The 12,938-nt window shown below is 42.5% G+C and overlaps 1 protein-coding gene across 1 annotated transcript in view; it reads right to left on the bottom strand.

Moving 5' to 3' along the window:
- Window positions 1-12,306, bottom strand: part of LOC102688329 (uncharacterized) — a 29,906-nt gene extending 17,600 nt beyond the window's left edge. The window contains exons 1-6 of the mRNA XM_069185873.1: window positions 12,180-12,306; window positions 9,796-11,134; window positions 7,113-7,300; window positions 6,670-6,841; window positions 6,039-6,089; window positions 5,177-5,289 (exon numbers count right to left, since the gene is read on the bottom strand). Coding sequence (XP_069041974.1) covers window positions 5,177-5,289; window positions 6,039-6,089; window positions 6,670-6,841; window positions 7,113-7,300; window positions 9,796-10,971 — 1,700 coding nt within the window. The 5' untranslated portion in view covers window positions 10,972-11,134; window positions 12,180-12,306. The remainder of the gene's footprint in view (window positions 1-5,176; window positions 5,290-6,038; window positions 6,090-6,669; window positions 6,842-7,112; window positions 7,301-9,795; window positions 11,135-12,179) is intronic.
- Window positions 12,307-12,938: the final 632 nt, after the last annotated feature.

The following is a 12,938-nucleotide window of genomic DNA, read 5'->3' as shown; positions in this document are numbered from 1 at the left end:
TTTTAAAAGCTACTGGAAAACTAGACAAAGGGGCTGTCAAGGAAGTGCAGAGTAGCTTATCAGGTCAGAAAACTCACTAGGTTAAGCAAGTTTTTTGTTCTGCTTCTAAATAGGCATTACCTTCAATGCTTTGCTACTGTTTGAGCCTCAAAAAGTACAATTTATGTATATACACAGTGTTCGGCACTGCATACAAGTGGATTATATTAATGCTGTTATTAAAATATAGACATATACGATACTGATGGCAAAAGCTAGCAGGATTTGCCTAAATGTCTCCCATTAGCTGAGGTCTGGACATACCAATGCAACAAGTTCAATAAAGGCCAGACCAGGAAGCTTGTCAGATGTCACTCCCATGTTAAAGATTGCCAATCCACAGTGCTCTGTGACTCACAGTACTTCTGCTGTGTCCTTTTAGCCCGTGCAAATTGACTTTCATTCCCTTGCTTCTAATTAGAGATCCCCTTGCCCTGTCAGCCCCTGTAACTTGGCAGACAGCAGAAGCCAGTGAAGCCAACTATACAGTACATGCCCCCTCTGCAAAGGTATCAGCAGCACCTGCTGAATACCCAGCTCTTCCCTCTTGATTAAATTAAGATCACCTTATTGGCTATATACAATTTCTTGTATTAGGAAATTTGTTTTTTTCCCCCGCATACCCCAACTTGCTCTCCATGAGTCACACAGACGGGGAGAGAAGGGAGAGTCGGAGCGCAGGGTCAGCCATTTTACACAGATTACACTGTGAGCCCAATAAAAAGCCTACAATTCGTGCATCACATTGGTTTTTAAAAAGCTGGCTGTTTAAATACAAGCAGCAAATGACAAAAGACTCTTTGTGCTCTCACCCAGCAACATCTCATCCCTTGTCCCTGGAAACAATACACTGTAACTTACCTGTCTCTCTCTGGACACAGTTAAATAATTCAGTTTGTTCCTGCAGAAAGACCTGTGTAATCTCTCTCTGCAGCATGGTAGAAGCAAGCAGAATTTAGGCCTTTACTGTCTGCAGATTTGAACTAGGCTGTTGTGAAATGGATGTTGATACTCCCAGCCAAAAGCTAAATGTCATCTATCCCTCAACCTTTAGCACAGACTCAAAACCCAAAGCATAATGTTTTTGTACAGCTTTTACAGAGCGATGTCAGGTAATCCAAGAATAAAGACACTAAACGCTTGTAGAAGTCATACAAACAACACAGGCAGAGTGGGCAAGAGTCATGAATAGTGTTACAGGAAGTAATACCACGTACCTACAAAAGAAATCTGTGGGATCATCAAGTACGATTACGCGTCTCCCTACCTGTTATTTTATGAGCAGTATATAAAAAGATATAATATCAGAATAATCAAAATTAAAATATGAAATACATTCATGCTAAAGAAATCAGTTCAGGCTTTTAGTTACGTTCACCTTTAAATGAAAGATCCATTACCCTTGACTATTTTTCACGACCTAACGTAAAAAATAAATCTTGTTTTGTATAGTAGGTCAACTTCGCCTTAGCTGTGTTACCAAGCTTCAGATGATCTATTTCTGTTTTTTTTTAATGTGCAAAATAATCTAATCTTAAAGTACTTAAATTGATGACTTCGTCACAGAACATACAATGTAACAAGAGGCAAAAGCGTGTTTTAATACAGATGTAAACCCACCCCTCCAAACAACACCGCAACAAACAGGTTGTAACCTACCTATTCAAATATATTCCTCCTGTTGCGGTTTACAGTCTCCTAACAGGAATAAGCGGATCCTTATTATGAGACACGACCGGTTCCTGAAATGAGCGTAATTGAAATGTTATCTGGGAATATTGCGAGGAAACTTATCGGTGCATACATTTGCTTATCTTGAGTTAGCGTCACGATTTTGCAGTTTCTGGCACTCCGCTACAGGAACACAAATCGCAGTGCTTTTTATGTGAGTTGATAAAACAACAACTAGCAACGCCAGAACTCACAATCCACCCACCTGTACGAACTACTGCGGAATAAAGAGTCTCTCCCCTTTCTTTTTTCTTGCTTTCGAGGTTCCAGCTGGATTTTAACTATGATGTTTCATTTTCTGCGATCCATGGTTTTGTCAAGACGTTTCCAAAACCCTCTTCTTTATTTAAAAGCGTGGATATTATTCCTAACTCGTAATTTTCCTCCCTGCTTTGAGACGGACAGGTGACTGCTGCCTTCTTGGTCGGGGCTGTTTCTTTGTTAAAGCGCCCGCAAATTAACGAGAAACTACGGCCCCTAGGCTGACACGGTTAATGACTTTACAACAAAGACCGAAACTCCAGCCTCCCAGCTAGGAGCACTTGTTGCGCTCTGCAGTCAGAGCTATTTGCTGGCCAGCACACAAACCCAGCCTCCTGGCGGTCGGTCCAGTGCGTGTAACAGAACAGCGCAGGTTGTAGCCTTAGTTACTCATTTTCTAAAATTGCCATTTCTGATTTTCAAGTGCCGTCATTTCACCACTATGCTAGAGAGCTTCTGTAACGTATTAAAAGCAACCGCAGGCTTTTCGTAAGTAAGCACCTGCCTGTACAGGTGGGCATAACGAGAGATATTTTTCATTGGCCAACCTTTTTCACAATTATCATACAGCAACGTCAAAAGCAAACAAAAATAAAATGGCTGGCAGTAACGTGAATATCCCTCTCCTGTGTTTTAAAAGCGGAATGTGTGTCACTGTACTTTATTGAACACGAAAGCAGTCATTTGCGGCACACCTTCCCCTTTCTTCACCCAATAACGGAATGGTGGCGTTTTAATAAAAATATAATCAGGGGGAAAAAAAAGAACATGTGTGATTTAAACGTACTGCATTCGGACATAAATAGTGGAACCGTGTTAAAAAGAAAAATATATGTGGACATGAGAAAGCTAAAAGAAAACTACAGAAATTAGGTGTGAAAACAACCAGCCAGTAAAATACTAGAGAAACCGGGTTCAACATTAGCGCAGATCAAGTGAAATTCTTCATAACCTGCTTTGTTTTACTAAACCCTGTATTACATCACAGTGAGTCGATTATGTTAATTACTTTTTTGGAAGATGGACAAAACACGCACGTTCCAAGTATGAAGAATTTAATTATATACAAATACAGTTACAAAGATACATATACAAAATATTTTTTTGAACTTCGACAAGCCATACAAAGCATTAAAATCGATTCTTATCTGGAGTAGAGGCTGGCCTCTTGCATTAAGGGAACAAACTGTAATCTCTCTCTCAAAGCTCAGGGGTAGAATTCTATCTTTCCAAGTTCAGGTTCCAGATTATATTTACAGTGTTCTTTTGTTAAAAATGTCAACATTTATATTGACATACTTTTATCTTTTAAAAATGATTCCAATACCTTCCATTCCAGAACTATGATACAACCAGCTCAATAATAGCTACATTGAGCTCCACTTTTGACTAAATGAAATTGTAAACAGTATCTAGAAAGCCCCCAAATACCTGTACATTGCCCACTCCTGTGTTTGAGGGCTGTTCTAATTATTTTAAGTGTATTGTGTATGTCTAAAAAAACATAACTAGTTATTGTAAAATGTCCCAGTGAATTGCTGATTGAAATGTACTTGTGAAACCAACAGGAATCAGGGCCATAGAGAGCTGTTTGGAGTGCCTCACTTTCTAAAACTGGGAATACCAGCTCTAGTGTTCCCCTGTCTCATCTATACAGCACTGTATTCAAAAACCAGAGAGGCAGACAGGACTACACACATCCCCTTCAACACAAAATTATACACATCTTTTTCTTTCTTGTGATAAAGCCCTGGAGCAAGGAAAGATCAAGATGATTATTTTCTTATTCCAACTTAAAAAAAAAAAAACATTCACAGGGCTGAATATGGGCCTCTTGATTCTCCCTCATTAAAGATCCACTTCTGAAAGCAGATCGAAGAAACAAGTTCATAACTTGTTACACCTAACTAATAAAATACTGGACAAGGAAAGGCTTTCAGGCTATGTTGTCTTCAAAGCAGCTAGAGCTCTGAAGCGACTTCTATTTTTACTTTTCAGTCAAAGTCAGCCACCATGGGCAGCGGTTTCAACCTGGGGCTCAGCAGTCCATTATAATTGCCCCTGAGGAGTGAAACAGGAGTATATACAGTATGTGTCTTACAACGAACATAAAATATTTGCACAGGACTGTGATTTGTGTGTAAGTGCATACAAGCATTGACATGCCCACAATGCACATCGTACACATTCCTTTAGTTTAAGGTGCTCATTGTGGCCAGTTTCATTACCATCTTTGACAAACTGTAAGCAGACAAAATCATGGACATCTTTCCCCCTCCAAAATAACTATATACATCAATGTAATTATGTGTGAAAACAGTGATTACAAGTGTTTAACTGTATCTCCAGTAAAGACGTAACAACATCCGCCTAATACCTTATACCTCAGGCAAATTTGATTGACAGCCTAAAATATTGTTCCTTGTTAATTCTCATGTAGAACAAATTGGATTTTGACTGTAGCACACCACCCCACACCAATCATCATGTATTAGATCAAAGAAAGCAGTTGGGGGCAGAACTATCTCCACTTTATCATACCTGGACATATACTTGAAAAAAGCTGTAGAGGTGTCATATTACATATGGAACTGGCTTGAAAAAGATCCCATGTGCTTTAACATGGACACAGTGCTGCACAAAGGTTTATAGATATCCTGCACTGTTCCACTGTTTTCTCTCAGTGTTTTTTCTTCTTAACACAGAAACACTGCTCTATGGCATCTCTATTGAAATATGATCATTCTGTTTTTAGAATAACAGCCAATCCAGACAGTTTTGTATTTTGTTGTACAAAAACTCGCTTTTTTTTAGCTTCATGAGTGTGTATACAGGATGTTAATGATTGGAACACTCAATTACATTAGGTTTGACTGGTAAATGTGATGGGATTGGTTATTATAACATTTTATATTGAATTTATGTTGTTTTGATCAGGTGTTTGGAGATTATCGACGTGAACTGAAGATGGCTAAATAAGATTTGATGAAGATCCTAAAATACATCATTTGTAACTCTGTACTGTGTCTAACACTTCTGTACAGCAGTGGGGATCTCTCTTTAAGCCTGGATCTCTGTGTACTGGTATATGTCTGTCTTGAGGCTGGTAGGATTTTCTCAGTCTGAACTAATCAGAAAGTTATTTCAAATCCGGCCCCCTGCAGTTTTCTGGTCAAACTCCTGGATCCTGCCCTTGATGTGGCTCAGCTTTGCCTTCAGGTAGTTACAGCGCTCCTGCTTCTCCAGGAAGGTGGGGTCCTGCAGATGGACAATGGACAGGTGGAGGGATGACACTGGACAGAGTTTAAAATATCTTGCTGCACCCAAGATGTTGTTTTGGCAGCGGGTCTTGAAAAGCCACAATCCAGCTTTATAGGCTACCCTTCCAGTGACCCCTTCTCTAACTGCTTAATCCAGCCCAGGGTTGAGGGGGTGCTGGACCCATCCCAGCAAGCAATGGGCACAAGGGTGGATCCACTCAGGATGGGACTCCAGTCCATCACAGGATAGACACAGACGCACACACTCACACCAGGGCCAATTTTCCCAGAAGACAATTCACTTACCAGTATGTCTTTAGACAGTGGGAGGGAACACAGGGGGGATATACAAACTCCACACAGATAGCACCCCAGGTCTGGAACTAAACCCCAGGCCCTGTCTGTGAGACAGCAATGCTAACCCTTGCCACACCATAGTGCGTAGCCAACCATCAACTTCAGAAAGCCTAGATGTTTAGAACAATCCCATCTGACTACTAAAGTAGCTGCTTTTTAACATGAAGAGGTTTAGAGATCATTAGAAATAAACTAACTTCGGCAGAAAGCAATGTGGGATGAATAAAAAATGGTTTCTCTTGCAGACATTGATCCATTATTATAATTATTATTGGAAACTAGCTATAATCTTGTTTCAGGAGAGAGTTAAATATACAGATAGCTCATCCCACATTGTTGAACCAAACCTGATCAAAGCAATAAACACCAGTGTCCTTGAGAAGAACTTACATTCTTCCTCAGCCTGTACTTTACCAGCACGCCTTGAATTCTCTGGTGCACCTGCAGAGCGGACAGAAAAGAATCAGTGAAGCAATTAGAATGATCCCTCATTAACACACAGTTTCACTCCTGGACAGAACAGCCTTGAATGAATTTGGCTGGACTGAACAGCTGGAAGATCTTACTGCATCGGGTTCCTTATCTTTGCTAAGTATGATTAAATTCAGCATTTTTTGTTTTTTAGTTCCTATTTTCAACATTCTTTGTTGTCCAAACTCGTCAACAGCAAAACCACGGGAACCGTTCCAGCCACTTTCTTGGCGATGTCAGAGGCTAAAAGTCGACAGAAACCAACAGAGAAGTGGAAACGTTTCAGTCTTGAGGCGATTGCCCTCAGAGTTCTGTCGAGAGTGATGGTGGAAACATGGGACTGATATGAACTCAACACACATGCCCTTTAAAACCTGGGAGAAATCTTTGCCTATGCTGACCACAGTGCTCCACTTGTGCTCTGAGGGAGCACCTTGGCCACTTTTGCAGCACAGGAGTCCAGCAAACTTAATATGGACCTCAATTCCTTGCACTTGATGTGCTTTGGAAAAGGGTTCCCCTTATCTGCAAGTGTTGCCCTGTCTCTTACCTCAGGGTTGTCATCATTGGTCAGCAGTTTCCTCATCATGGAGTCCAGCTCCCTGAATTTCTTCATGGTAGCCTGGATCTCACTGTGCAGTTCCTTGTACTCTGGATACTGGTCATTAAAGACAGCCTTGTACTGCTCTCTGTCCTCAAAGGTGCGTATGTCAGGGTATTTCCTTTGGGACAGACACACAGGATATAGACACAGAGGTCACTGGGAGGCAATGAGACAGCTGGTATTCTAAAAAGGTTAGGAAGGAGTGACAGACATGAAATTATTCTGTTCTTGCAGTACAATGTTGATAACACAGAATGGGATAAATGTAGAGCATGTTAAGTAGATCCTTCAGCATGTAATTCTAAAGACAAACCATATATTTTTTCTAATGCACCTCTGCATCTAACTCCTCCAGTCTGGCCTCGGCTGACTGAAGACTCTGCACTCACATGATGTAATCAGGGATGATGCGTGGTTTGGGGACATATCCTGAAGGTATAGCCCTGTTGAGGGTGCCAGGATCATCTCCAGACTCGGAGAACTGAATCCTCTTGGTGGTCCTCATTGAATGGTTCACTTCATCCTCAAACATGATCTTCTTGGTTTTTGTCGTGACTGTGCTGGCAGAAGCGGACAGCTGGGGACAGAGAGTAGAGGCTGCATCTTTTAAACGGTCTGATCCCGATTCCAGCAATATACATACACATACACCCACGTAAGACAAACATATATTAGTTTAGATTAATTTGCATGTCTGTGGTTATAATGTGTCTGATTTTAACAAACACAGGAAATTCTAAAAAAGCCAAATAATGCAGTTCCATGGCAAAGACACCCTTGCCACTTTGTGTACATCAATAATATATAATATATAAAAATACAGGAGAGGCATGGTAGTGCAGTGGTCTGCATTGCTGCCTTGCAGCACTGGGGCCCTGGGGTCAATTACAGACCTGGGGTGCTGTCTGTCAGGAGATTGTACTCTATGTGTCAGTGTGGGTTTCCTCCCACAGTCTAAAGACATACTGGAGGGTTCTGGGAAAAATGGCTTCTGGGAAAGTCGGCCCCGATGTACTGGTGTGAGCGTACGTGTGTGTTCATTTCTGTGTGCCCGCTCTGCCACGGCCTGGCCTCCTCTTTGGGCAGTGTCCTGCCTTGCACCCATTGCTTGCTGGGATACGCTCCAGCAACCCTGCGCCCTTGAATTGGATGAAGTTGTCAGAAACTGGATGGATGGGTACATAAATATATAAAAAAGCCATTGTTAAACAAAGATACTCCTCGTGTGAATAACAGCTGACGGTAAAAACTTTGCTACGTGATAACAGAAGCCCTGGAATCCGCCAAGCGCCTCCTTCCACAAATTAGGATTGTTTTTTTCTAGTACGTTAAGCCAAAGACATGATGTATCAGATCATTTAAAACGACTTTCGTCTAACATCCTAATTAATTTCTAGACTCTCCAATGCCAGGTGTTTGCTGCAGGAGAAGCAGTCGGATATGTTCCACTGCTATGCGGTAATAGCCTATGTCGATATGAAGTCTTCCATGCCAGCTCTTTTATTTACACACCTCAGTGTTTCCTCTGTGCTGCTCTGCCATGTAATTGTGAACACAGGATTCCCTGACCGTCACCCACTGCTCTGTCAAGTATCTGTTTCTGCTTCTGGATATCTGAAATTCATTATTTTAAGTCCCTGGTGTATTAGTTGGAGCCATTTTTTGTTTGTTTCAATAATTACTTTTTCCTCCCTTCTTGGTTGGACAATTTATTGCTTTCCACAAGAGGACAGGACTCTGGACTAGAAGGAGGGAAACATAGGACTTGGTAAAAGAAAAATAGCGACTGAAATACTGGCAGTGCTGTGACGACAGAGCAGTAAAATTGATCTCACCTCTCAGAGAACTGAGTTGTTTAAGAATTGCTGAAATCTGAATGCTTAATTGTATATGTAACCATAAAACATTGGTTCTTAATGTCAACATTCCCTTCTGGCATGACCTTGACCTTATTTTAATAATGAATCTTGAGGGCGAAAAAATGTTTAATTTACAGTAGCAGTAGAATAAAACCCATCCTCTGATTCACAACACCATGTGCAATGTTCCACAGCCTGCAGTCTGTTAGTAACACTTTTCTCTATTTGTCTTCTCACTCCTATGCCATCTTGACTAAAGAATTAGAATACAACATGGTCTTCAGCTAAACAAATTATACTGAACTTAAAATGCAAATCCTAAGGTCATTTACTTACCTGAAGATAAAAACTGTTTACAGTGCCTATTAGGGTTGGAATAGTTTAATCTTGTGCTCTATAGGACCCCAGTGAAACTACAAGCACAGCTGCACCAGTCACTGGTTTGCAAACAAGGACTTGTTTGAATGTCATGAATGCAGCTGACAACAGTAACTGTTTATTTTTCATCATATCACTTTCAATAACAGCTTTATCCAATTCAGGGTCATGGTGGCCCAGAGCCTATCCCAGGAGGCTTTGGGTACAACGCAGGATAAACCATGTGTGGGACACCAGACCACCTCAGGGCAGACCCACCAGGGCCAGTTTTACAGAAGATAATTAACCTACCAGTATGTTTTGGGACTGTAGGAGGGAACTGGAGCAGCTGGAGGAAACCCACATGAACGTGAGGAGAACAAACAAACTCCATGCAGAAAGCACCCAAGGACTGAACCCAGAGCTAAGCCCAGCTATAAGGCAGCAACGCTAACCACTGCGTCATAGTGCCGCCCGCTGTTTATTTTTGGCCTTGAAATCTTTGCCAATGGAACTTTTGTTGTGAGCCCTTTTGTTAAAAGTAGCTATAGTACCCTTACTTTTGGAGAAAAGGCCTAAATTTGAGAGCACAACTCTAAAGTGAGTGTGCCTGAAAACCTTGGCAAGCCATGAGCACAAATCTAAGACTGACATTTTATAACGCTGCATGGAAATTAAGGCAAAGGCCTTTTGTTTTGTTTTTTGTTAAGGTCTTCTGGTTTATGCTGATGAAAGAAAATGATGTTTACTTCCTTTGCCCCAACCATTGTCCAAATTAATTCATTACAAGATAGAAAGCTTTTGAAGCACATCAATAATGGCCAGAGAAGATGGGGAATCCCCAAGCACCACCCACCTGCCTTTCTGAGGCCTCCCTCTCCCTCCGGGTAACTTCATGGCGCCACATCTTGAGGCAGACCAGGAAGGCGACGAGGTACATCAGCATGTTGATGAAGATGAAGGCAGTGGCGGCCATCTGGCCTCCTTCCACCCGGCACAGACTGGACATCATGGGGTTGATGCCGATAGTCATGTAGCACAGCCCTCCTCGGTTCAGGTCATTGACGTACACGATTCCCGCCGCCATGTACAGAAGGAACATGGCGACGTTGATGAAAGACTCGGTCAGCGGCCACCAGTGAGAATCCAGGAGAATGGTCCGGTAGTACATGGTCAGCCCCAGGACCAGCAGGATGACCGTCATGATCCAGGCCAGACCAGCCACTGCCAGAACAAATGGGGTCATGGGTCCATTATAATAGTAACTTGTTCCCCCACTGTATATACCCCCGAATCCAAAGCTGGGGCGCTGATAGCTGTAAAGGTTGTACCACTCGTTGTCTTTCTGGATGTAGGCACACACACAGGCGAACACCATCCCCCCGAAGAGGAGCTGGAGGCCAGCGAGCAGCCTTAGCAAGCCAGGCCAAGACTTCATGTAGGAGTACTTCTTCTGGTACACCTCGAGCTTCTCGGCGTAGTACTCCGCAGGGTGGATGCTCGCTCGGTCCGACGCTTCGGAAGGATCTTGGAAGGGCGGGCTGGAGTATGCCGTGCTGCTGTCCGTGAAGGGGGGCTTGTGTGAGCTCCCGCTCGATCTCAAAGAGTCCTCTGGCTCTCCGTACCTCCGGCTTAGGAGGGGGCTCAGGGGTGGGCTGACTCGTGTTCCATCAGGGAGGAAGTTCTCCTCCAGCGAATCCTGATCAGGTCTGTCACCCTTCTTCCATTTCTTGAAGAAGTTGCCCCATGATTTGGGGATGAGATTTCTCTTCTTTAGGGGCTTCTTTTCTTCCTGATCCCCTGGGTTGGCTACCTCCCCGACTGGTGGAGTACTGGGGAGAGGGGGGCCCTCACTGGAGTCATCAAACTCATCATCGTCCTGGACCCTCTGTGAAGAATGTTCTGACAGTCTGCTGGGCAGAATCTGTCTTTGCAGAGGAAGAGTTTCATCTAGATCTCCAAGAACGTCAACCAGTGGTCTTCTATTCTCAGTCCTGCTCTTGGAATAATACAATCCGTCTACAGAGGTCATAATATGATTGTGTTCCCCTCAAAGAATGAAGCAGAAAGTCATATATCTAGCAATTTACAGAGCGGTGAGGAACCCATGATAAAGAGATCTTTGAAGGTATTTGTAGATCATCCTAATTCAGTTCGCAGAAACAATGTCTCTGTCTTTAGCTCTTGGGCCCACACTGAAAAACAACATGAGGAATATTATTTGAATATGTTTTCTTGTATTTTGCAATTTTACACTTTACAACCATCAGTTCATGGCAAAAAATAGCTCTCAATAAAACATGTCAATATTTTAAAAGTCCAACATGATTTTATAAGGAAGACAAGAAGTAGGCGAACTACAGTATATGAGACACCCATTATTATTAATCCACCATCCATTTTCTAACCAATTCAGGGTTGCTGGGGGAACTGCAGCCTATCCCAGCAAGCAGTGGGTGCAAGGCAGGATACTCCCTGGACAGGATGATGGTCCATACAGATGTAAACATGCACACACTCACATCTCAGGACAGTTTTCACCGAAGTCAATTAACCTACCTGTACTGTTTATTTTTGGACATTTAGCGGAAACTTACATGAGCACAGGGAGAACATACAAACTTCATACAGATAGAACCCGGGTATAGAATTAAACCCAGAGCCTTAGAGCTGAGAATCAGCTGGTTACCGCTGTGAATTGATATTAATATTGGTTTTATTATTTTACTATATATTATTGTTTTATTTATTTTTATGTAGTTCTGCTCAAATTCTGGATGTAAAAGTAAAGCTGTATCAAAGCCACCCAGAAATTACAAAACAACGAATTCTTCACAGATACCGCAGCGACAAAGGTTTGACGAGCTGAGAGCCAGTCTGGCTCAAAATGCTAGGAATCAACACTAACAACATGGCAAGTGTGCTGTTACCCAGTTACCCAGATAAGAAATATTTCTATTAATTCTTACTTCTATTTACAGTGGAACCTATTACAAGAACTGCAAAACCTTTTTTTCTCCCCGGTTTACATTCCTGCTTAATGCGGAAGAAACGAGAGCTTTTACCGAAGTCTGTAAGAACGGCCAGGAACAAACAGAGGAAAAAATCCACAGCGCACATGCTTAAAAATCAGCACTCTTGGTTTTACGAAAAGAAACAAGCCTCCTTTCTCCTGCAGTGAGTTAATAGCAGCAACAAAGTGGCTCAGATTTAATAAATAAATAGGATTATGTACTTTACCTTACTGTTGCGGCCGAACAGGACCCTCAGACTGCTATCTGACTGGCAGTGGGCAGTGTGAAAATGGCCTCTCCCTAACAGGCCCCAGCTGCCTCTTCAGGTGACTCAGGGGCCTTATCACGGGGAGCTGAAAAAGAACTTGCAGTTTAAACATTAAACCCTGTACACTCTACCAGTCACACACACACACACACACACACACGCACATCAGGCTGGAGCAGAACAGCTCAATTTGGCACTTGGCAGCTAAGATCCTGTACAGCTTGCATGCACAAGAACTCATCTATTCCTTTTCCACCACGTTATCTATCTGTTATAAGAGAAAAGGAATGATGTTCATGGTAGATTGTATTATTTAACAGGTGGCCTTGCATCGGACAGAGAAGAGCTGGACACAGGTGTGGGAGATTCCCGAGTTCCTGATCAACCATTGAAATGGACACTAACAAAGCACATGACTAAACAGCAACGTCTCATTGATGAAACTATATAGACTACAGGTTTGGCAAAGCCTTATTGAGAACCCTATTATTTCTTCACTGGGAAAATAAGGTGATTATAAAGTGTGCTGGCTTGTCTAGGCAAGCCCATTGTTAAAGCTGGGAACTGTGGGGGGCACACACAGAAATGGCACGATGGAACATGCTTTCATGGTGGATGGTACACTCCACAGGATGGTACAGTTGTACCCCTCTTGGCTGGCACAGGACCTGGTACAGAGTACCGTGAACCTCTTCAGCATCCAGTGCAATTGTGATA

This window comes from Lepisosteus oculatus, chromosome 29, assembly GCF_040954835.1.
Source record: "Lepisosteus oculatus isolate fLepOcu1 chromosome 29, fLepOcu1.hap2, whole genome shotgun sequence".
Lineage (NCBI taxonomy): Eukaryota > Metazoa > Chordata > Actinopteri > Semionotiformes > Lepisosteidae > Lepisosteus > Lepisosteus oculatus.
This window is presented reverse-complemented; position numbering and strand designations above follow the sequence as displayed.